The 23,216-nt window shown below is 59.2% G+C and overlaps 1 protein-coding gene across 7 annotated transcripts in view; it reads left to right on the top strand.

Moving 5' to 3' along the window:
* MAD1L1 (mitotic arrest deficient 1 like 1) overlaps window positions 1-23,216 on the top strand; it is a 309,825-nt gene that overhangs the window by 61,624 nt on the left and 224,985 nt on the right. For 6 of the 7 annotated variants that reach the window (XR_014839941.1, XR_014839939.1, XR_014839942.1 and 3 more), the window contains exon 10: window positions 14,747-14,833. The exons of the other annotated variant lie outside the window; for it this stretch is intronic. Coding sequence is in view for 3 of the 6 variants with exons in the window: in XM_085016335.1 (XP_084872461.1) it covers window positions 14,747-14,833 (87 nt within the window). In the remaining 3 variants the exon portion in view is untranslated. The remainder of the gene's footprint in view (window positions 1-14,746; window positions 14,834-23,216) is intronic. 7 annotated transcript variants of the gene reach the window in all.

Genomic DNA, 23,216 nt, shown 5'->3' with positions numbered 1-23,216 from the left:
CCTTTCTCAGAGAGTTTCCTTATGGGTAACTTGCTCTTGGCCCAGATGTCTGTCCTGGTTCTTCTGTTGCCCCTCTAACTGATGATCAGGTTTCCCCTAAAGAAGAATGTCGGGGACCTTCCCTTTCCACTGTCACCACATGTGATAATCTTAAGTAGTGTTGGGCTTTGTAGTCGATTTTTGGTTTCCAGTCTCCTGGTCCTGGAGGATCATTGTGATGAGCAGATGGGATGATGCCTGGGAAGAGCCCAGCACAGCACTGGGTAGCTGCTTTCTCCTCTTGGTTCTGGATGAGAGAATAAGCAGCTTAATCTGGTGGTAGCATTGAAGCGAGCCTGGGGAGGTGCACCCTGGATGCTCTTTGGTCATCAAGCTGAGTTCTTGCTCCAGCTGAGACATCACATTTGGTTTGAAAAGCTGACCCCTTGAACTCCCAGTGGTAGAAGCTGGGCTGCCATCGCCTTCTCATTCCTTTCCACGACGCCCTCTGGGGCGGGGGCACCCAGGAGGCAGAGCCTCCTCCTGCAGCTGCGGGAGCAGTCAGACGATGGAGGCGTGTGTGTGTGTGTGTGTGTGTTCTTGTAGGCTTTTTTTCCCCTTGTAGTTGATTTCTAATCTCATAGCATCGTGGATGGAGAAGACACTTGATATTTATTACGATATAAATATTAAAGAAAATTCCGGTTTGTTAAATTTACTGAGACTGCTTTGTTGCCCAGCATGTGATGTGTTTTGGAGAATGTTCTGTGAAAAGAATTTCTGTTTTACTTTGGGCTGAACTCTCTGCATATAAGTTAAGTCCATCTGGTCTGATGTGTTGTCTGAGGCCCGTGTTCCCTTCCTGATTTTCTCTCTGGATGCTCTGTCCACTGATGTAAGTGGGGTGTTAAAAGTCCCCCGCTATGATCGTGTTAACGGCATTTTTCTCCTTTTATGTCTGTTAACATCTGCCTTAAATGTTGAGGTGCTCCTGTGTCGGGTGCATATATACTTACGGCGGTTCTTTTATATCTTCTTTTCGGATTGCACCCTTGATCGTTAGGGAGTGTCCTTCTCGTCTCTTGTGGCAGTCTTCACTTTAAAGTCTCTTTGGTCTCACGTGAGTATTGCCACTAGACCCTTGTAAAGTCCCCACTCGTGGGGATACCTCTTTCCATCCCCTCCGGTTTAGCCTGTGTGCGTCCCTAGATCCGAAGTGGGTCTCTTGAGGACAGGCTGTATATATATGGTCTCGTCTTTTGTACCCATTCAGCCAGTCCATGTGTTTTGGTTGGAGCCTTTAGTCTGTTTACATTTAAGGTAATTATTGATATATACACATTCTTAATGCCATTTTGTTAATTTTTTCCGAAGGTCTTTTTTCTTCCTCTCCTCTTTTGTTCTCTTGTGATTTGATGACTGTCTTTAGTGTTGTCTTTGGATTCCATTTTCTTTCTTTCTTTCTCTCTTTCCTTCCTCCCCTCCCTCTTTCTTTCTTTCCTTCCTTCCTTCCTTCCTTCCTTCCTTCTTTCTATCTTTCTATCTTTCTTTCCTCCCTCCCTTCTTTCTTGTCTTTTTAGGGCTGCACCTGTGGCATATGGAGGTTCCCAGGCTAGGGGTCCAATCGGAGCTACAGCTGCTGACCTACGCCACAGCCACAGAAATGTGAGATCTGAACCATGTCTGTGGTCTACACCACAGCTCACAGCAACGCCGGATCCTTAACCCACTGAGCAAGGCCAGGGATCGAACCTGCGTCCTCATGGATGCGAGTCAGGTTCGCTGACTGCTGAGCCATGATGGGAACTCCTGACGTCTTTTTAAAGCAGGTTAGTAAATACGGCCGTGTCTTTCTCTACTTAAGGCCCTGCTTTGCGTGTTACCCTGCTTGGGAGGAAACCCCGCGGCCTGCCCACCCTTCAGGAGCCTGCACCCTGGCCTGTGCGCTCTGCGTGTGGTCTGCCTTGGCTTTCTGGGAGCTCTCCTCGCGTGTGGGCCTTGGGGATCCTCTTCCTAGAAGCTGTGTCTCACCACGCTCTGCTCCCAGCTCCTCCTCATTGCAGGGAGCAGGTCCTTAGGGGACTTGTTTTGAAAACAGGATTCTAGCCGTTTCCCTAGTCCGCTCCACTCACTTAAGGGTGAATCAACTGAAGTTCAGAGAGGTACAGCGCCTGCCCAGGGCCGCACAGCCAGGTGGGCCCTCCTTGCTTTTCCAGGGTTCCAGAACTTTCTCCAGCAGGTTCAGAGAGTGTCTGGTGTGAGGACATCCCTCTCGGGGGGCCTGCTCCCCATAGCCCTTTGTTCCTACGTTGCCTCTGGTTGTGTCCCTAGAAACAGCTGACTTGGTTTTCGGTTCCCTGTTCTCGCTCTGCAGTCTCCTGCCTCTGCTGAAAGCAGCCTTGCAGGTAGGCTGGCCAGGCCTACGGTGAAGGTCAAGGCTGAGCATAGGCGCATCAGGCGGGCACCTGGCATCTGCGAGGCACCCCGGCGGGTAGGGGGGAAGCAGGCCTTGATTTCCTGTTTGGTTCACACGTGCGCTTCCAGCGCCCAGTGCCCAGGGTGTGACGCAACCCCGTCTGCCTCCTTGTTTACCATCCACCCTGTGGCCTGCGTGCCACCTGCCCGCCCCAGGGTGGTTTTGCGTTGTGGCTTCCGTGGGCCTTTCAGTGTCACCCTGGCTGGGTGAGCTGCCGTTGCTTCCTGTTGGCCCCATTCCGGCCCCTTCCCGTGGCCCCGTGGCGCTGCTCTTGTGAGCGGGTCTGCCAGGCATGAGCTGCTCAGGGCCTCTCCGCCTTGGAGGCCCTCATCGCGCGGCTCCGTGGTGCGTGTGCGCCCAGGCTCCCGCCACACCTCCCAGCTCAGCAGCTCTGCTCTCACGGGTGGCGTGGACGGGCCTTGATGTAGACTCAGGGCGGCGGCAGTGCCCTCCCTCCTGGAGGCCGGCCTGCGGGCATCCGCTTGTGTCCTAAGCCCCCCCTCGCCACTCCTCTTCTGAGCTCCTGGCTAAAGTTGTGTTTGGGTCCGTTATCCTGCCACTTTTTTCATTATTTAAAGCATTCAAAAGATCAACTTTTCCAAAGGGTGAGAGAACAGGGAGTGAAAATTATGGCATTTGTTTGAAAGGTTCTGCGAGCTTTTTTTAGCTCACACAGTTCAAAGAGCGCCTCTTGTTAATCAGAGGAATATTCTGGCACCCCTGGGGTGGCCACACTGGCTTAATTGGAACCCAGGCTGCTTTGAAGTCCTTTTAATCCTGCCTGAGCTAGGAGGAGGAATTCGAAGGCAGCAACTGTAAATTTGACATTTCTTCGTTTTATTTACATGTGTCTGGGGACCTCCGTAGTTCGTTTCCCTGAAGCAGTTCGGCTGTGTTGCTGCTGGTGGACATGGACTCGGTCGTGCGGGGCCCAGGGGCCACTGCCTGGTTGTCCAGATGATGGCTGCTGTCCGAGTTGGGCTGTGGCGGCGTTCGAGGGCCTGCGTGGGGACAGTTGGGTGGCTGGTGCTGCTGACTGTCGCCTGGACTTTGCTCGCCTGTCTGGCTGTCCTTGGAGATTCCGCACCCAGAGGAGCCTGTGGTTGTGCTGAAGTCACTTAAGGAGTGACCTCGTGACCCCCGGCATCCTGATGGAGGCCGTCAGTGTGGCCTCCGGGACCTCCTCTTTCACAGGCGCCACTGACCAGAGGCCTCCCTGACTGGAGACTGAACTGGCCGCAGGCTCGTCTTTATTGTGCCCTGGGCGTCTCTGGGGGCCTAGCCTGGCTGTGCAGGCCGCCAGGCTCCCGGTTTCTCCCCTCCCTCCTCGCCATACCCACCCCCCATCCCAGGGTGGGTTTTGGGGACTCTGATTCTGTCCGCGAACAGATGGCTGTCTGGGTTTTCTATCACCTGGAAACGGACAGGCACCACTATCAGTGCCAGGCGACCAGGTGCAGTTGGGCAGGGGCAGGGCACCGGGCCTTGTCCTGGAGGCTCCATCGCCGGCAGTGACGAGCGCCTCATGGGTCCAGTGGGCGTCCCAGGTCGCTGCTGATGCCCTGCCTGCCGCAGCTCTGCAGGTTGTGCTTGTGTCATGGTCCAGGAGGGAGTCAGAGCCGCCTGGTGTGACCTGGTGACTCCGGAGCAGCCCTTCCGCTGTGCCCGTGCCCTTTGATCTCCTGTTAAGGGCACTTGTGGCCCCGAGGCTGGCGATGCTCAGAGTCTGCTCGAGTCTCTTCGGGAAGGAGGCTGAGGCTGGAGGTGCGTCCTCACGGTAGGCCCGTGTTTGCACAGCAGTCGCTGGTGCGGGGGACGGAGCCCAGGCGGGGACATGCTGACTGATGTCAGTCTCCCTCGCGAAGTCCTGCGGGCGACTGGCAAGGGCCGCTTGGCTTTCTCAGTGGGCGCAGGCGGCGTTTGGTTGGGTGTTCCGTCATAACTGCCCGTCCGTCAGAGGGACAGTCCGAGACCTCCCGCCCGAGTCCTTTATGCGCAGTGTTCTCAGGACAGCCGCGGGTCGAGCCTCCCGCCATGGTCTTCATTCTCCTGGTGAGGGGACCGACGTTGGCGGAGGCTGATGGCTGTCAGAGGCGGCGGAACGAGGAATGATCGGAGGTGGAATTCGGGGCAGTCCCTGCTCGCCGCCGCCTCTCTGTGCCGCTGCTGCTTTGAGGAATCTGCGCTGTGTGCCCATCACCCGTCTCCGCGTCGTGTCCGCTTACTGGGGAGACCTGGGAGCAGCTCTTGTGCGCGCGCTGCGCCTGGTTGCCCCCTCCGTTGGCCAGTGCCCCGCATTCTTTCTCTGAGCTGTTCCGATAGATTCTGCAGCGTGGCGAGGCTCGGGACATAGGCCGATTTGAAAACATTGTTTTGAAATGTGTTTTCCATAGAAAAGAGTGTCTTGGCAAAGTGGACACAGCCGCCCCGTCCCCATGCTCGGGTTGAGAGCAGTTCCTCTGGGACCATGTGGCCCTCCAGCCCCTTTCTCATCCGTTTGCCTGGGTGGTTGCGGACGGCGCCGCCGGTTGTGGCGCTTGCCCACTGGGTTGCTCCTGGGACGTGGTGCCGGTCTGTCCCAGGTGAGCCCCTTTCCGCCAGTTGCACATGTTACTGTAACCAGATAATTTCATTAAACATTGTAGAGTCTGGTGAAAAATGTTTGACGGAAGCCCTGTTTCTGTGAAAACAAAGTTGAGTGCTTTGGAAAGTCTCAAAAGAGAATTGCTAAAAAGCTGTTGAATAAAGCGAATGGACAGTAAAAGATGAGGAGAAAAGTTGTAAAATTTAGGAAGATTGCAGTTGTCCATTTTATTTTTTATTTTTATTTTTATTTTATTTATTTTTTTGTCTTTTTGCCATTTCTTGGGCCGCTCTCTTGGTATGTAGAGGGTCCCAGGCTATGGGCCTAATTGGAGCTGTAGCCACCAGCCTACGCCAGTACCACAGCAACGCGGGATCCGAGCCGTGTCTGTAACCTACACCACAGCTCACGGCAACGCCGGATCCTTAACCCACTGAGCAGGGCCAGGGATCAAACCCGCAACCTCATGGTTCCTAGACGGATTCGTTCACCGCTGCGTCACGATGGGAACTCCACCATTGTCCATTTTAAAGAAAGCTAAAATCATGGGTTATATTTTGTGGTTTAGGCAAAAAGTAAGATGAAATTCACTTTAGGGCACCCATATTTGAAGAAAAAGTTTGCAGCTTGTGGAATGATTGTATACTTGTAATATTTTAAGTTAAAATGGTTGTGTGTGTGTGTGTTCATACACAGACGTGTGTGTGTGTGTGTGTGTGTGTGTGTGTGTGTGTGTGTGTGTGTGTTGGTTCCCTCCTTTAGCCAACTTTTGGGATCAGTGACCAGTCTTGATAATCACATGTCAGGTGGGGAGTCTTTTATTAATATATTTTTGCCTCACTTAAATGGCACATCATGCTTTGTGTTAGCTAAACATTATTTAGAAAGGCTATATGATGGTTTCATTGTAAGTGGTTATAATTAGATGTTGTGCATTAATTCATCATGGAAAAAGTTTTCTTTTTAGACAAATTTTGTTTGGTATCTCATTCTGCAGTATAAGTTTGTAATGATAAGTCTTAAAAAGTTATTTTTCGAATGGGTATTGTATTTCCTTGGTATAAATAGGGAAACTTTTTAAAAAGCCTTATAATGATAACAGTCTTGTTCCTTCCATTCCCCTGGTAGGAAGCAGCTCTTTCTGTCTTGGCTTTCTGGGCATTTTTTTTAGGCATGTTTGAACCAGTATAGCTAAGCTCATTTACCGTCTATTTCTTTTATACAAAAGGTGGCACGTAGTAGACTCATGTTCTGCTTCTTGTATTTTTATTTAGTGGTCACATATTAACATAAAAAGATTCTCTGTCCTTTTCTCTTTATTGTAGAAGAGTCCATTGTGTGGATAGACTGTGACTTATTTAACTAGTCATACTAAACTCTGAGGCAATCATCTGAGTTCCAGCTCGAGTGGAATTTAGTTGGACAGTTGTTGTTCTGACAAGGTATCATGGTTGCCGTTGATCCAGCTCCGGTCTGTGCAGGGCTGCCGCTGTACCAGGCGTGATTCTGGGCGCACAGCCAATGAGATGGCAGGACAAAGTAGAAAACAGTTCCTCGCCTCGACGGCGCTGGCGTCCCAGTGGAAGCAGAGGTGACAGGTGCATGCCTGGCCTCCAGGATGGTGACGTTTTTCGTGAAGGAGAGCAGTGCAGGTCTGAGCAGGATGGCTGGGGCAGAGCCACGGGAGAGGTGGGCCTCGCTTGGGCAGAGGCGCGAGGGAGTTTCAGAGGGTGCGTGGCACGTGGACCCCCAGGGCGGAGTCGGCTGCAAGGGGCGTGCAAAGGCCCTGTGGTGGGGGTGGCTCGCGGCTAGTGATCGGGGCTGAGGGGCAGGTGTGGTCGTCTGCCTGGGGCCTCGCAGGCTCCCTCCCTTGGGGACTTGGGGTCTCGCTGGGCCTCGTGCTGGACGCGCACTGGGGAGTTTGGACAGGAGCGGCCTGTGCCGTAGCCTGAATTCAGAGTCACCGCTGTAGCTGTCGTGTTGCTGCCGGTGCTTCAGGGTGGGTCTGGAAGCAAGGGCGGTTGTTACCAGGCTGAGGGGCTGTCCGGTGGGCGGCGGCGGTGGCAGAGTGGTACAGGGCAGCCGAGTTTGGGTGTGTTCTGAAGGCAGCCTGACTGGAGCGGAAGGTTGGGGTTGAGGCTGGCGAGCACGATGGCTGTTTCCAGGCGTGTCCGTCGCAGGGGAAGCCTCAGGACGGAGGCAGCAGCTCGGGGCACAGGGCCTGCAGGCCGCGGGGAGGCGGGGGGAGCGGGGTGGTTCTCCGAGGACCACCCCCAGGTTGTCAGAGCTCAGTGGGAACACCTGCTCCTCATGTACTTAAACCACCACGGAAAACCGCCGTCACGTCCTTCCCGAGGTGAGTGGTCACAGCAAGGGAGGACCCAGCGGCCACGACACCGGTGACCAGGATTCTCCCCACCCGAGACATGGGACCCCCGGCCCGGAGGGCCCTCCCTCCCAGGCAGGCGCTCTGCTCCACGGCTCTGGGTCCCAGCGGCACAGCCTGCCCGGGTGCCGACGTGAGACGTCTGGAGAAGCAGACGCCTTTGGCGCCTCTCTTGCCGGCAGGCCGTCCGTGGCTGATGAGGACTGAGTCCTTGTGTGACGTGGAAACTGCCCTTGGCCACTGCTTGACGAGCGTCCCCACGTGTGTGCGGCCGAGAGGGACTGAGGGCCTTCGTAGGTCCCCTGCAGGTGGGTGCCTGCGGCCTCAGGACCAGTCCAGGGTCCCAGCCTTCCTTTCCCTGCAGGCCCGCCAGCCAGCCCGGGGGCCGCGGGGCCGGGTGCGCAGGGAGCACTGCTGGAAGGGCGCGATCAAACCTGGCCGCACGGGGTGGGCCCGCTCCTTTGAGGCAGCAGTGGCTGCTTCTCCCCGCCCTGGACTTCCCAGGCTTTATCTTCAGTCAGCGCTTGGTGACAGGAAGCCTTCCCAGCCTCCGTGCGCGGCTGCGTCACAGGGGGGAAAAGAACCTGGCTTCCCAGGCCGTCCTGTCGCCCCTGTGACTGGGCAGGTGCGTGTGCTTTTCCTCCTTTGGGCTGTGGCATCGGGTTTTGCTGTCTGTCTCCCAGTCCCAGTTCTGCATGCTTTCTGCGGAAACAGCCTGTCTGTGGCAGTCCCACCTCACTTGGGCCTGTTCCCAACCTGCGGGACCCTGCGACGGAGGCCCAGCCTCTGGACCGTGGCCCTGGGCCCTGGGGGCTTCTGGAAAATAGCGCCTTGGAAGAGAGCTTGAGGTTTCTTGCTTGTCAGTGAGTTTTGTGGTTGTTGCTGTTTGATTCATTTTAGCAATTGGAGCCCTCTCGATCCCACGTCTCCCAGAGCCATTGAAACGGCACTTTGAGCTTCAACAAGAGTCCTGGCATCTGCTGTTAGGAGCCTCGAAATAGCTGCTGCTGGGGCTGGAAAGCCTCTGTCTTGAAAATAAACCGCTGGGCTCGACTCCCCAGGCCTCCTGTTTTGCTCACAGCTGAGTTGGAGTCAAAATTCAGCTGCAGACTGAACAAAGCCTTTTCCCCTCCTTTAAAGTCCACCAGTTAGAGTTAAAAGGCTTCGCAGCTGAAGCCAGAGTTTTGAACAGCCCATGTCACAGCTTGGGCTGCCGTAGGAGCTGTCGCTTGCCTGTCATCTCTGAGTCGCAGGATCCCGAGGCCCTCTGAAGCCTTCCGCTTTGGAGATGTGAAGTGGCAGTTTCAGGTGGAGGGAGCTCGTTGCGGAGCCTGCTGGTGCCGTTCTGGGCTGCGATGACACTTGGCCGACTGCTGCTGGGCACAGGCGTGCGCCTGACCCCCCCGCGCACCCTCGGTAAACACCTCCAAGGGGCTCTGGCCACGCACGAGGTCAGGAGGTCTGGAAAATAAACACTCTCCCTGCCCGTCGGAGGTCCTCTGGCCTCTCGTCTTTGATGGGGTGTGTGCTGAAGGCTGCGGTTGTTTAATCATCCTTCTTGATTCAACAGCTCCTCAAGAACCTCTCTCCGTCTGCTCCCGGAGCTCATTGAAGGCTGGGTGGTGGCGGAGCCGCGGTCCCCTGGCCCCACGGAGCGAGGCCGTGAGGCCCCGCCGCCTGACCTCCGGGCTCCTGGGTTTGCCTTTCTCCACGTGTCCTGAGCACCCCGGGCTTGAGCTGTGCTGGGTGCTCCCCGAGGAAGCCCGCCTCTGCAGCTGGGTCTTGCCAGGGGCCCTTCCACCTCGGGAGTGTGCTGTGTGTGGTTTCCCCTTAGTTTGTATTTATGCGTGTGATATAAATTCCCACCCAGAGAAATGCAGGTGTTGCCCAGGCTGTTCAAGACCCAGTCACTGTGCCTGCCGGCCGGGTCAGCCCGAAGGCGTCATCAGTTAGGGGGAGTCTTTCTAGGTTACGGTCTGTGAATGTGCCTGCAAACGGGTGACTTTCTCCAGAAACGAGGCGCGGCCCCCGGGTCGGGGTACGCAAATGGATCAGACACTTGGCGCTTGGGCCCGACTCACCAGCGCCCCCAGGAGGAGGGTGCGCTTCTGGGGAGCAGGGTCTGGGCGCTCGGCGTGTGGCAGGGCTGGCCAGGCCCCACCTGCGGCCGGGTGGTCACTTGGGGTCCGAACGAAGGAACGCCCCTCCCGAGGCCCAGAAGTCAGCGTTGCTGCTCCTGCCCCCCGCCCCCGGCCTCCCCCTTGTGCCCGTGGTGCTGCTGTCCTTCCCTGCGCTCGGCTCCGGCCTGGGAGCGGGGCCGAAGGAGGCACGTCGGAAGGCAGTGCTGTGTCCACAGCTGGACAGTACAGTCTAAAAACAACACTGCTCTTGGACAGAGTCTCACAACAAAATCATAGAATCGTTTTGAAAAATGAAAAAAAAAAATGAGGAATTTTGCAACTGTAATGTGACTCTGGCCTTTTGTGAGCATTTTCTTATCCGTTCTTACCTCCACACAGGTGTTTTTAGTTGGGCTGCCTCTAACCTCGTCCCTGGCTTTGCTTTTTTCAGTGTGTGTGTGTGTAGGTATTGTATGTACGTGTGTATCTATTCTTGCTGTTGTTGCAGAGCTCTCTGTCTGCCCTTTCTGGAGGAGGGGCGGAAACTCAGAGCACGCGCCGCGGGGGCTCCTCAGGCGCTGGGGTCCTCGTTTGCATGCCAGGCTGCTTGGTGGGGCGGAGGGGACAGAGGGGTGCAGGAGAGCCAGGGTCCTGCTTGGTTTCTTTGAATTTGGAGCCAGGCTCCTTGATGCTTTGTTGGAACAGCGGCTCCGAGGTTCCAAAGGATTTGGGTTCTGCTGGCCTCGGTGCCGCTCGGTTGAAGAGTGACCCAGGCCGCCAGGAGGTGGCTGTGCGGGCGGGCGGCAGCCTGACCCGCAGGTGTCACGGAGGGACGCTGGTGCCGAGCCAGCGAGGGGTGGGGCGTTTCTGAAGGAGGGCGTATTCGTTCATTTGCCTCTTCTTTTGACGGTAGGGCCCCCCCCATTATTAAATCGTTACATTTCAGATCTTTTCTTCCCGAAGCGGGAGCCTCGGTGAACGGAGAGTCTATAGCGTCTGGCTCGCCTTCCTGCCTGTTACCCTGGCTCGCCTTCCTGGGGCTGGTTTGCAGCTCAGGGCCAGGCTCCTGCTGCTGAATTGCTCGGCTCCCCAGTTCCCTGGGTGGCTCTCCACCCTCCGGGGAGGCTCCTGCGGGGGCGCCTCGGGGAGAGAGCCGCCTCCCCGACACGGACCCTGCCCTCTGCCCCAGGCCCGAGCCCGGGAGGGTGTGCGAGGAGGCGGCGGCCGGGTCCTGCTCCCCCAGCCACCCCTGGGCACCCGGCTGCTGCCTCGACAGCGGTGGCTGGTGTCCGGCCCACATGGACCGGGGCCCTGCAGAGGTGGACATGCAGATAGTTTCGTTTGTTTTAAATAGTCTTTTCACTGATGTAGGAACAGTTTGTGTTCTCCTGTGACTAACATAGAAAAAGAGAAAACGATTAAATCTCTTTAAAATGTGTTCAGAAAAAACATCTCCTGGCTTAAAAGGGCTTATTTGTTTTGCTTACCTATTTTTGTATTAGCACTTTGAACTCCTTGAGGTTAGAAAATGGAAGTTCTGAAAAAAATGGGCAACTGGCATTCAAGGCTGGTTCCACCTCTCCCCTTCTTAGATTTCAGCCTCTCAGAGCTCTTTTACTGGTTAACATCTTTTCAGCGTAACTTTTCTATTATTATTTGGCTTTTTAAGGCTGTTTGAATGGCATGTGGAGGTTCCCAGGCTAGGGGTCGAATCCGAGCTGTAGCTGCCGGCCTGCACCACAGCCACAGCCACAGCCACGGCCACCTGGGATCTGAGCTGCTGTCTGTGACCTATACCCCAGCTCGCGGCAACGTCGGATCCTTAACCCACTGAGCAAGGCCAGGGATCGAACCCATGTGCTCACGGATGCGAGTCGGATTCATTTCCTCTGAACCGCAGCAGGAAGTCCTCGTGTTACTGTTCTCTAGTCTGCAGAGCTGGCTCGTGTCGTGGTCCGGGCATGGGTAGAAATCTTGCCCGGTGCTTCCTTACACATCGAGGCCGCGTCCTCGCCAAATATCTGGTGAGGGACTCTGCCTCTGAGGTCGGGGAGAGCCTCGTGAGGGGACCTGACAGCGAGGGCCAGGGGCGCCTGCGGGGGAAGTGGTGGCGGCGGAGGCCCTGTGTGGGGGCTGTGCTGGGCTTTCAGGACCTGCTGCTGTGAGCGGAGATCTCAGCCTCGCGCTGCAGGGACGGCAGGCACCGGGAGACCCTCCTCCGACACCGAGGGGGTGCCATGCAGCCTCGTGATAGGGCGGGAGAGGCTGCGGGGCTGCTTTCCGGCCGCCTCTCCTCTGAGAACGGGCTGGGCTTGGGGAGAGAGGGGAGCGCTTCGCAGGCCCGGGGTTAACTCTCCTGGAGGTCGGGGCACGGACGGATTATTGTGTTCGGGTGGCGGAGGAAGGCCAGTGGGGGCGAAGAGGCCCTGGGGTGTGGGACGTGGGCCGGAGGCTGGGTTGCAGCAGGTCTCCGTGTGCGGCCCTTGGGTGTGATGGGGCTGCAGCTGCCGACTTCCGCAGGAGGGCTTCACTGGTGGGGCAGCAGAGCCCTCAGAGTGCTTTCTGGAAGCGCGCACTGTGCAGGCGCTGGGGGCCGGGGAGGGGGCCTTGGAGTTCCGAGCTGACCAGCAGCCCCTCTTTGTAGCCTTGACCAGTGGGCCTCTCTTCCCAGAGGGGTGGTGTTGGTGTAGCTCGGCTCCCAGCCCCCTTGGTCTCAGCGCTGGAGCGGTCGTTTTCTGGACGGGACCATCGCCCTGCAGCCCTGGGCTAGGTCCCCGGGCTTGTACCCATGCCAGGAGCTGTTGGGCTTTGTGTCCATGCTGGGTGGGGGCATGTAAACCCTCCGTGGGTGTCCACCTGTCTCTCCGAGACATTCTTTCTCCTCACCGTTTTTAAAAATGGAGAGCAGTCCGTTTACAGGGTTGTGCTGGTCTCAGGTGTACAGCCCGGAGATTGAGTTGCACACATGCATCTGTTCTTCTGCACATTCTGTTCCGTTGCAGGTTATTACAGGATGCTGAGCGTTCCCCGGGCTGTGCAGGAGGTCCCTGTTGGTTGGTTTATAAGTGCTGGCGCGGGTGTGTCCATCCCGAGCTCTTCCTCCCCCTCCTCCCCCAGCCGCCCCCTTGGTTAACCCCCTCCTCCCCCAGCCGCCCCCTTGGTTAACCCCCTCCTCCCCCAGCCGCCCCCTTGGTTAACCCCCTCCTCCCCCAGCCGCTCCCTTGGTTACCCCCTCCTCCCCCAGCCGCTCCCTTGGTTAACCCCCTCCTCCCCCAGCCGCTCCCTTGGTTACCCCCTCCTCCCCCAGCCGCCCCCTTGGTTAACCCCCTCCTCCCCCAGCCGCTCCCTTGGTTAACCCCCTCCTCCCCCAGCCGCTCCCTTGGTTACCCCCTCCTCCCCCAGCCGCCCCCTTGGTTAACCCCCTCCTCCCCCAGCCGCTCCCTTGGTTACCCCCTCCTCCCCCAGCCGCTCCCTTGGTTAACCCCCTCCTCCCCCAGCCGCTCCCTTGGTTACCCCCTCCTCCCCCAGCCGCCCCCTTGGTTAACCCCCTCCTCCCCCAGCCGCCCCCTTGGTTAACCGTAAGTTCGTTTTCTGTGTCTGTTTGCTCGATAGGCTCCTTTCTGTCATGTTTTGGACTCCACATATAGGTGACCTCATAGGTGTTTGTTTTTCTCTGACTTACTTTCCTTAGTGTGAGAATCTCTGAGTCCATCCTTGTTGGTGCAGATGGCATTAGTTCTTTTTTTTAATGGCTGACAAGTGTTCGTGTGTGTGTGTGTGTGTGTGTTCTCTTCTTTATCCATTCTTCTGTTGATGGACATTTAGGTTGTTTCCATGTCCTGGCCGTTGTGAGTAGTGCTGCTGAGGACGTAGGTGTGCATATGTCTTTTCTAATTAGAGTTTTCTTTTCTCTTTTTGTCTTTTTAGGGCCGCACCTGTGGCATATGGAGGTTCCCAGGCTAGGGGGTCTAATTGGCGCTGTAGCCGCCGGCCTACACCAGAGCCACAGCCACGCGGGATCCGAGCTGTGGCTGCAACCTACACCACGGCTCATGGCAACGCCGGATCCTTAACCCACTGAGCAAGACCAGGGATCGAACCCACAACCTCATGGTTCCTAGTCGGATTCGTTAACCACGGAGCCATGACAGGAACTCCTGTAATTAGCGTTTTCATCTTTTCTGGGTATGTGTCCAGGAGTGGGATTGCAGAATCCTATGGTAGTTCTGTTTTTAGCTTTTTTAGGACCCTCCATGCAGTTTTCCATGGTGACTGTACCAGTTTACATTCCTCCCAGCAGTGGCGGGGTTCTCTTTTCTCCACACCTTCTCGGTGCTTATTATCTATAGGCTCTTTATTTGTTTGACTGCACCCATGGCATGTGGAAGTTCCTGGGCCAGGGATCGAACCCGCGCCCCAGTAGTGACCTGAGCCATAGCAGTGACAGCACCAGGTCCTTCACCCTCTGAGCCGCCAGGGAGCTCCTGTCTGTAGACCTTGGGGACGGCCATTCTGACCCGGGGGGTGGTTCTGACTTGCACTTCTCTACTGCTTAGCGCCTTGCGTATCTTTTCACGTGCCTCTCGGCCGTCTTTGTGTCACAGACTTCTCGGTGGGTTTTTTCCTGAGCTGCGGCACTGAGCTGGAGGAGGGGTTCAGACTGAGGCTCGGCGCGGGTGCGGCTCAGGGAGGGTGGCCTGGAGCCTCAGTTTCCCCCTTTGTCAAATGGGCGTTCTGAGTCTGGGCTGAGATCCTCAGCCGGAATAGTGCTGGAAGTTTCGAGGCCCGGCCCACGCGGCATCTCTTCTTATTGTCGCACTGCTGCGGTTGTCCCGTGTGGATTTTGAAGGAGAGGCGAGGAAAGAAAACTCAGATGCACTGGCATCTCCTCTGCCAGCTGCTGGGTGGGTGCTTTTCAGCCTCACTTGAGAGCCTCTGCACGGTGACATTGTTGTGTAGTGACCCTGTTTTTACAGGTGAAATAAAATCGAGGCCTATAAAAATCCTGTCCCCGTGTCTGCTGGCTGGGGGCTCGGTGTGCGCCCGGTGGGGAGTTCACAGCGCCGCAGCACTGCACTGGGGCTGCCCTGGGGCTGGGGGCGCAGACCTCACTCGTCGCGGGGCTCCAGGCGGCCCCCCGGTGCAGTGAGAGCCAGGCCTTCCAGGGCACCCTGGCGCTGACCTGTGTTCTTGACCCCCAGGACCCCGGAAGAGCTGTCCAGTTTCATCGTGGAGCTGCAGCAGCGCGAGCTCACCCTGAAGGACAGAAACAGCACCCTCACCAGCAGGTAGGCCTGGCGACCGCGCGCTCAGAGGGCTGGTGGGTGTCCCCCGCTCAGAGCAGCCGTGCCTCACCGTCCCGGGCCTAGGCCTGACCAGCGGGATCTGGGCCTGCTGGTTGTGAGGTGCCCTGCGGTTCTGGCCCGGGCACTGGGCTGTTGGAACGCTGTGGCTGATGGACCCTGGGGCTGGCTTCCCGGAGTGGGGTCTCGGAGGAGGGCCATGTGCCCCCCAGGGGTGTTCCCTCCTCTGTGGGAGCGTGGGCTCTGAGTGACCCCTGGAAGGTGTGCAGACCTGGCTCCCGGGCCCACGTGTCTGAGTGTTTGTGCGTGTGAGGACTCCGCGGAGGTCCTGCATGGAGGAAGAGCCGGGCGTTTGTGTCCTCCCCGAACCGGGAGCGCAGGGTGGGCGGTGGTGCCTACAGACCCCAAGAGTGCAGCGTTGCACCTGCTGGGTAGCCCGGAGTCACTTCAGCTCTGCTGCCAGTTCCCAGGTCAGCCCGACCCCACAGGTGAAGGGCTCGGTGTGGTGTCCCAGGCCACCCCCACTTCTGTCTGACTGCAGATTCATCCCCACCCCCATCTGGCAATTTGCTAGAATGATTGACACTCAGGAAAGCGGGGAGGATTCCTGATTTATTACAAAGGGAGCGGCTCGGAGGGGGCAGATGGAAGCGATGCCTGAGGTGTAGGTGGGGAGCTCCCTCCCCCTCCCCACCGTGTCCACCAACTCGGAACTCCCGAACCCCCTCGTTCAGCGCTTCGGAGTTTTGTGGCCCCTGGTGGCGGAGTCGTCTCTAGCCCCTCTCCCCTCCCTGGAGGTGGGGGTGGAGCTGAAAGTTCCAGCCGCTCTTCCTGTGGTTGTGTCTCAGGCATCCAGCCCCGCCCTCCCGCAAAGCTGCCTGGGGTCTGGCTGAAGACCTGGGGTCCTAACGCAGCACTCAGGGAACTTCAGGGCTTTGTGGGGCTTGGGGGCCAGGCATGGGACCAAGACCCCAAGAACTTCCTGCTCACCGAGCTGCACGTAGGCTCCTCCGTGCACTGGTGCGCGGGCCGGTGTCTCTCGTGGTGCAGGGGTGCTGCCCAGGCTCTGGGTGTTGCATCAGAGGCAGAAACAGACGCCTCCTTCTTGGGCTCCTTTTTGGAACAAGGAAACCTCTCCTGCATCCCTGGTGCCAGCAAATTTTTTTCCCCCCACGTCTCACCGGCCCAGTGGGGTTGGCTGTCTGCCCCTGGCACCCAAGAGGATGGGCTAACCTAGTCTGATTCCCCTTAAATGACTTGGGGGTGGACGGCTGAGTGAGGTCAGCCCCTCCGGTGAGCGAAGGGCTTGGGGACAGGCTGAGAGGACGGTGACCACAGAGGAACCCCGACCCGCGGGGACCCTGCACTGCCTGGCTGACCGGCCGTTGGGCAGGTCTTTGAGGTCGGCCTGTTTGCCGCCCCCTCCCCCCAAACCCGTGCAGATGGTGTGTTAATAATTTATTAATAGCCGAAGGAGAGCCTTCTTATTTTGGAGGCTGATGTCACTTTGAAAATTGGCTTTTAGAAGCATCTGGTTATGTTGGACATAATCACATCAATTTAGTTGAAAACCTCAAATGATAAAGACTGCCTTTTGCTTTCAAAGCTCCTGTCAGATGAAACGGGCATTAGAAGTGATTTGAAATTAAAGCTTTAACGTTTTTCCAGGCGATCCTCTTTCTTTCACTTTGGATTTGAAACAGAATGAACTATTAGGGGAAAGGAAACGTGTCTGCCCTCTTCTCCCACCAGACTGTGAGGTGCTTTTAGAGAGAGCACCTGCTCCGACCAGCAGCGGCAGCTCCGCCTCTGGGAGACCCACGAGCGCACGTCCCGCCGCGGGTCCCCCAGCCGCTTCGCCTGCAGGGGCCGATGCAGCCTCAGCCGTCCCATCTCTTCCCAGGGCAGGAGGGAGTCCTCCGCAGTGGGCAGTGGTCACCTGACCCCTGGCAGCTCGTGCCCCTCTCAGGACCCTTGGCTGCCCTCTGAGAGCCGCCCCTGGGAGCAGTGGTGGGTCCCGGGCACCCCAGGAAAGAGCCGTGTGCCATACCTCTGCTGCCTGATGGGTCCCGGGAGGGCAGGGCAGGGGAGGCGGGCAGCACGGGCCCAGGACCTGGGGACGGCTGCCTGCCCGCTGGGGGTGCTCGTGGCGCTGTGTGTGGACAGGATGGTCCTGACCGAGAGGCCATCGAAGGAGCACTTCCTGTGTGCAGTGCGTGCCCTGGGCGCATGTGCGGGATCATCTCGGGGAGGCCCCGCAGGAGGGCTCCGTCCCCATCAGTCCCTCTTCCGGGTGGCAGAACCCATCAGAGCAGCCCGGGAGTGTTGCTGAGGCCTCAGGTGATGAGGAGCAGTCGGCTGGTTCCTGCTGCACCCGTTTATGGTGGAGTCCCCTGCAAGCCCCTGAGCGGGTGGCGGGGCTGGGGTCCCGTGCCCGCAAGGCCCTTAGTGAGCAGAGTGGAGAAGGGACATGGGCACGGTGCCGCTCGTGCTCAAGGGGTCTGGCAGCTGCTGTCCTCGAGGGCAGCAAACTGACATTGTGTGGTGGCGGCGGCGTTCCGCGTGGAGGCCAGGAAACCTCGAGAGGTTGGAACAGCTGATGTCATTTCTGCGCATCTTTAAAGGCGGAAGTTCAGGGTGGACGGAAAGAAGCACCGTGGCAAGAAGGTGAAAGTTGGGGTCCAGGCAGGCGGGGTCCTGAGGGCTGGAAGGGGCTCCTCACCTGGAAGATGAGTCAGGAGGCGTCGAGCCGGCGCCCGTGGAGCCCAGTCCCGGGAGCACGTCCTGCGGGGCCGTCCCCTCTGCCAGGTGCTCGGTGTCGCTGCCTTTGCAGCAGCCGAGGGGGCCTGACCCCAGCTCGCAGTGAAATGCGGTGCAGGTGGAAGCAGAGCGCCCCACTGCGCAGAGGCTGAGCCAAAAGGCAGTGGGCTGAAGGCCATGCCCCGTCCCTGTGCTAGGGCTGGGGCGTTGAGAGATGCCAACTTAGTGGAGCCCCCAGTTGCAGGAGAGGGGCTGCCTTCTCCTTCCAGCAGTTAGCGAGGAACTTCCTTGCTGGCTTTGTGCGCGTCTGCTCAGCCCTGAGCTTTGATTTGCTGTGTCAGAACAGGGCTGGTGTTTGGAGGGCTGTGTGGAGGATGGGGTGGGGTGGCGGTAGGTGCCCGGCCCCGAGTAGCGCTCAGGAGACACCGGGTGACGTGCGGCTGTGATCCGGCAAGTCCTCTGTGGCTGTGGGGCCAGGGTGGTGCAGGGTTCTGGGGGCTGGTAGGGGCCTTTCTGTCGGAGGCATTTCGTGAACCGTGGGGCCAGCCTCTCTGTGTCCCCACGTGCTGGCCGTCCTTGGACAGCCCTGGGGCCCCATCCATCACTAATACAAACGGGTCTGTCGGCGCCTTCGGGCAGGAGTTTCGTCACAGCCCGGGGACCTTGCCTTTCTGCGTGGCCGCCCCAGCGCCCGTTTGGTTCTGGGAGGCCGGTCCCGTCCACGAGGCGAGCTGAGGACCCCGGGAGTTTTCAGGGTTTGTGGGAGGGTCTAGCTGTGTCCTCGGTCACCGCTCCCCACACACAGCTCCCGAGATGCTGCCACTGCCGTCGTGGGCCCCACGAGCATCTGGTGTCTTGAGGACCCGGCAGCCCACCGCACACCTCGGGCGCGGCTCCCCGCCCTGCCGTTTGTGGAGCCAGGATGCTGAGGGCCAGGTGGGGACAGGAGCGGGCACCTCTGCGTGGCTCAGACCTCAGCCGCCTGTCGTCTGTCAGGCTCTCACGGGCCACCTTGAAGAACCGGGCTGGGAAGTCCGTGCGGGGGCAGGTGGGACCGCCGCAGCCGGTCCTCTGCTTTGCCACAAAGGCAGGGCCGCCTCGGAGAGCGGGTGGGGAGGAGCCCGGGCTCCCAGGCTCCCGGTGGTTCCCCCCACGCGTGTGGCAGTGTGGCCGTGAGGGCGGCGGGCTTATGGGGCGGTTGCTGGTGCCAGGCTCTGTGCCGAGCACCCCACGGACAGTGTGTCACCTGAGAGCAGTGAGGTGCTGCCTCAGAGCTGAGAAACCCCAGCCCCGCAGCTCGGAAGCTGTGAAAGCGGGACGCGCGCCCTGGCCTGTGCGTCTGCCGAGCTCCACGTGCTCATTTGAAGCGGGCTCCCAGGTCCCTGAGTCGTAGATGCCAGCCCTGGGCTCGCGTTCCTCTGGTCCAGAGGAGCCGCGCGTCGTGGGTGTGCCGTCGGTTCAGCCTGGGGAGCCTCACGCCGCGTCCTGCGCTGTGTAAGGAGGAGCCCCGCGGGCCTCTCCACGCCTCCCTCCGCCTGCCGTGCGCTGTGCGCCTGCCGGGCCGGCTCCCGGGGCTGATGGCCCTCTGTGCGGCCGGCCCTCGAGAGCCCCCTGTCCACGCCGAAGCACGTCGGGCCCCGGGCTGCCCTCACACTGCAGTGGGTTTTGCCCAGCACGTCTTCCCTCCTCTGGGTGCAGACGGCTCAGAAGAGCCCTGGGCCTCACACTGGCGGTTTGAGGAGCCCCCAGGTGCCCAGAGCCGTGCTCTTGCCTTGGAACGATGGCCAGTCTTCCGGGCCGTCCCTCGCGAGCTTCCTGTGGCCCTGGCCTGGCCTGGCCTGCTGACCGGGGAGCTGGCGAGGCCCTCCTCCGTGCTGGGGGCTCCGGGCGGCCTTGGGAGGAGCTAGTGGTTACTTGGTGACAGGGGCTCGGGGATGGACAGCTGGAGGAAGCAGCTCCCACCCAGCTCGGGAGGTGGTGCCCTCGGCTGCTGCGTTTTCCGGGCGTCGGCGGGTTGCTGGGTTTCTCTTTGCCTCCCAAGGGTAAGATCAGTATGACACTCCTGACTCTTAATGAGGCTCTGTTCCCACTGTCGGTGCTGAGCATTCAGGCCGTCCTTCTGATCTCCTGGGACGTAATGAGGCCTTGTCGCCCCTGTCACCTGTGTCTGTGTGTTATCGTGGACGCAAGCTGTGCTGGGGCCAGCAGGGCCCGCCGTGGGACAGAAGACTCACGCCCATCAGGGACCTGTCCCTGTGTGCCTGGTGATTTCACGCTGGCTCGGACACAGAGGGTTTGGAAGCTCACGCGGCCGAGCAGCAGCTGCTCGCGTTCCAGTCCTGGCCCCCCCACCTCGGCTGTGTCCCCGCGTCCCCCTTCGGTGAGCCTTCCTCTTCCTCCCATCCAGGCGGTGGGGAGGGCGGTGGTGATAACACGTGGGATTGTCGGAGGGGGTCACGTGTGTAGACTGTGCCCGTGGGGTGAGCGAGTGTTAACGAGTTGTCGGGATCTCTTTTCTGGGGTACCTTTTTTTTTAAAGGATCTCTTAGGGGTACCTTTTTTAAAGGATCTCTTTTACGGGGTCCCTTTTTTTAAGGATCTCTTTTCTGGGGTATCTTTTTTTTTAAAGGATCTCTTAGGGGTACCTTTTTTAAGGATCTTTATTATGGGGTACCTTTTTTAAGGATCTCTTAGGGGTACCTTTTTTTAAGGATCTTTATTATGGGGTACCTTTTTTTAAGGATCTCTTTTTACGGGGTCCCTTTTTTTAAGGATCTCTTTTATGGGGCACCTTTTTTTTTAAGGATCTCTTAGGGGGTACCTTTTTTAAAGGATCTCTTTTCTGGGGTATCTTTTTTAAAGTATCTCAGGGGTAGCTTTTTTAAAGGATCTCTTTTTACGGGGTCCCTTTTTTTAAGGATCTCTTTTATGGGGCACCTTTTTTTTAAGGATCTCTTAGGGGGTACCTTTTTTAAAGGATCTCTTTTACGGGGTCCCTTTTTTTAAGGATCTCTTTTATGGGGTCCCTGGGGAGGTATGACTTCTGGGATAGTTGGGGGCATGGCTGTGCTGAGTGTCCCAGCAGGCTCGTTAGGGCTGAGAAGGTGTGCCTCCCTGGGTGGCCGGAGAGACAGGAAGCGGTTGACTGTGTGGACACACCTGCAGATGGGGACACAGGTTGCTGTGGATCAGAGGTGGCAGGTGAGACACCAGGACGTGGGGGGAAGCCTTTGTGAGGGCATGTGAAGAGGCGGGTTCGCCTCAGGTCGACGGAGAACACAGCAGAAGAGGAGGTGAGGGCAGGGGGGCACTGGGAGTTCAGTTTTGGACTCGGTGCTGTCGAGAGCCTGTTAGATGACCACGTGCGGGTTGCGGAGGCCAGTGTGCTTAGCGCCCTGGACTAGAGGTGGGAGCGTGGAACACGGGTCCTTCCAGGCGGGTGAGCCTGTGACCTGGGAAGTGGGGACACAGTGGACCAGTGCTGAAGTCCATGACCTGGACACGAGTGACTTGGGCCAGAGGGGTGAGAGCTGGCTCAGCGCCCCCAGCGTCCTGGCCTGGGGCGCTCCTCCTTGGGCATCTGCGTGCAGCCTGGCACTGCCTCCTGGTCTGTGCTTGTGCATTTCCTGGCACTCGGTCTGAAAGGGCCCTGTCACGCCTGCCCTCGGCTCCTTCCTTGTGTGCTTGGTCCCCCTGCTAGGGAAGCTCCCTGGCCCTGGGGACGGGCCTGCCCAGCGGGCACCCAGCGAGTGCTTGTTGAATTGGGTACATGAGTGCATGACTCAGTTGATCGCACCGCGCCTGATGGACGGGATGAGGCCTGGCTGCCTGTGGGCACCCATCACGGGAGCCTGGAAGTCGGGTTTGCAGGAGCCCAGCCCGGGCCATGTGGGTGGCTGAAGGCCGGGGCTGGTGCGGCTCTGCCCCACGCCCCCCTTCTGCCTCAGCCCTCTGTGCTCCGTCCACCGTCTGGCCATCGTGTGCAGGGCCCGCCTCTGCGGGCTTCCGTGGCCACCTGGTGGTCTGGACGGGGAGCTCGGGACCCTAGGGAAGCCCGACTGTGGTGTGGACCCTGGGGAAACCAGCCAGTCTGCCTCAGCTGCCCGCCAGGGACCCCTCCCCGGCCCGCTCCAAGGTGCGGGTCCGAGGGAGCCATGAGCTGCGCGCCCTGCGCCCCAGCCCTCACCTCCTCGTGCACGGCAGCAGCCGGAGATGGAGGCCTTGCCTGTCCGTTCAGCTCTCGGTGCCCCACGACGTAACCGGTCTGGGTGAGTGGACTTCGGCGGGAAATGTGGAGCCGGCCTGTGTCCAGGGGGCATCCCCGCGCCCTCCTCCGTGGCATCCGTGCGGCGCGTCGGTTCCAGGCCCCACGTGGTGCTGTTGGCCGTGCGCCTGCGCCGTCGGGTGCGGCAGGCTGGCTACACACAGCATCGAGCGCTCGAAACGTGGCCCATGTGAGCGAGGCGCTGTGCCTGCGATTGAGACTGTGTTTAAACAGTCCCGTGTGGTTAGTGGCTTTGCCGTCGGACTGCAAGGCCTTCGACCAGCGTGCAGAGTCCCGCTCCCCCGAGGGCCACGCTGGGCTATCCTGAGCTCCTCTCTCCTGCCCTCCGAGGTGGGCGCGTCGCTGACCGATGGCTTGAGTGGTCAGTGTGGCGTTACCGGAGAAACTGCGTGTGAGTCGAGGGCTCTGCCCCTGCCCGGTGGTCAGCTCGCGTTGGTGGTAGCTGCAACGAGGGCTGGTTGGTGCCACCACTGACCACTCTGCCGTTCTGCTGTGACACATGCACACGAGCCTGTCTGGCTGACGTGGTTCCTGTCCCTCAGCGCCCTTCCTGTGCTGTGTCCGCCTGGTCACTGGCCCTGTCTGGTCTGTGCTGTGACGGCAGCTCTGGGTCTGGCCATTTCCTGGCAGGACTTGGGCCCGCCTGTCACACTGCTCCCTCCCTGCCAGGGTCGGCATCAGTCGAAGGTTTGCAGGGTTTGTGCCCAGCAGCTGGGGCCAGGCCTCCTGGGGCGCGGGTGTGGAAGGGCCGTGCTGGTCTGGCTCCCTGCTCTCTGTGGTTCACCCGGGTTTCCCCTGCTCCTCCTCTCAGGAGGGAGGCCCGCGCCGGGGCCTCCCAGCTTCCCCCACCCTGGCTCTTGGCACTGGCGCCACTGCCTCATCCCTCTGCCCGCCGGACCGCAGCTGCTGGACGTCCAGACTGACCGTTGTGACAGCGCCTGCCCTGGTTTGCCCTGCGCGCACAGCCCCACCGCGGCAGGAGGGGCCTCTCGCGGTGCGTGCGGACCCTGTCCCTTGGGGGCACGCCATGTCATTTGCCACAAAGGCCTGCTGGTGTCCCGGGCTCTTCCCCGTCCCCCCCACCCCCCGCCCCGTGTCACCACCCCTCCCTCTCCTGCTCGCCTCGTCTGCTAAGAGTCGCCCCCTAGTTTCTGTCCTGGATCACGCTGGGCGGCTCCTGGCTGAGGCTTCTGCCCCTGGACGTTGCTGAGGTGCCCGTGCGTGCCCTTCCCTCCCTGTCGCTGCTCCGGAGGCAGCTGGTGGGAGAGGCTGCACAGGGCTTTCCCTGGCCTGACCCCTGCCTCGTGCGTTGGTTGTGTATTT

This window comes from Sus scrofa, chromosome 3 (assembly GCF_054392235.1).
Source record: "Sus scrofa isolate SSC_HxYL_T2T_F1_AM1 chromosome 3, Sscrofa_HxYL_maternal_Yorkshire_Landrace_v2.0, whole genome shotgun sequence".
NCBI classification, from domain to species: Eukaryota; Metazoa; Chordata; class Mammalia; order Artiodactyla; family Suidae; genus Sus; species Sus scrofa.
Note: the sequence above shows the minus strand (reverse complement) of the source record. Positions and strands in the feature narration are given on the sequence as shown.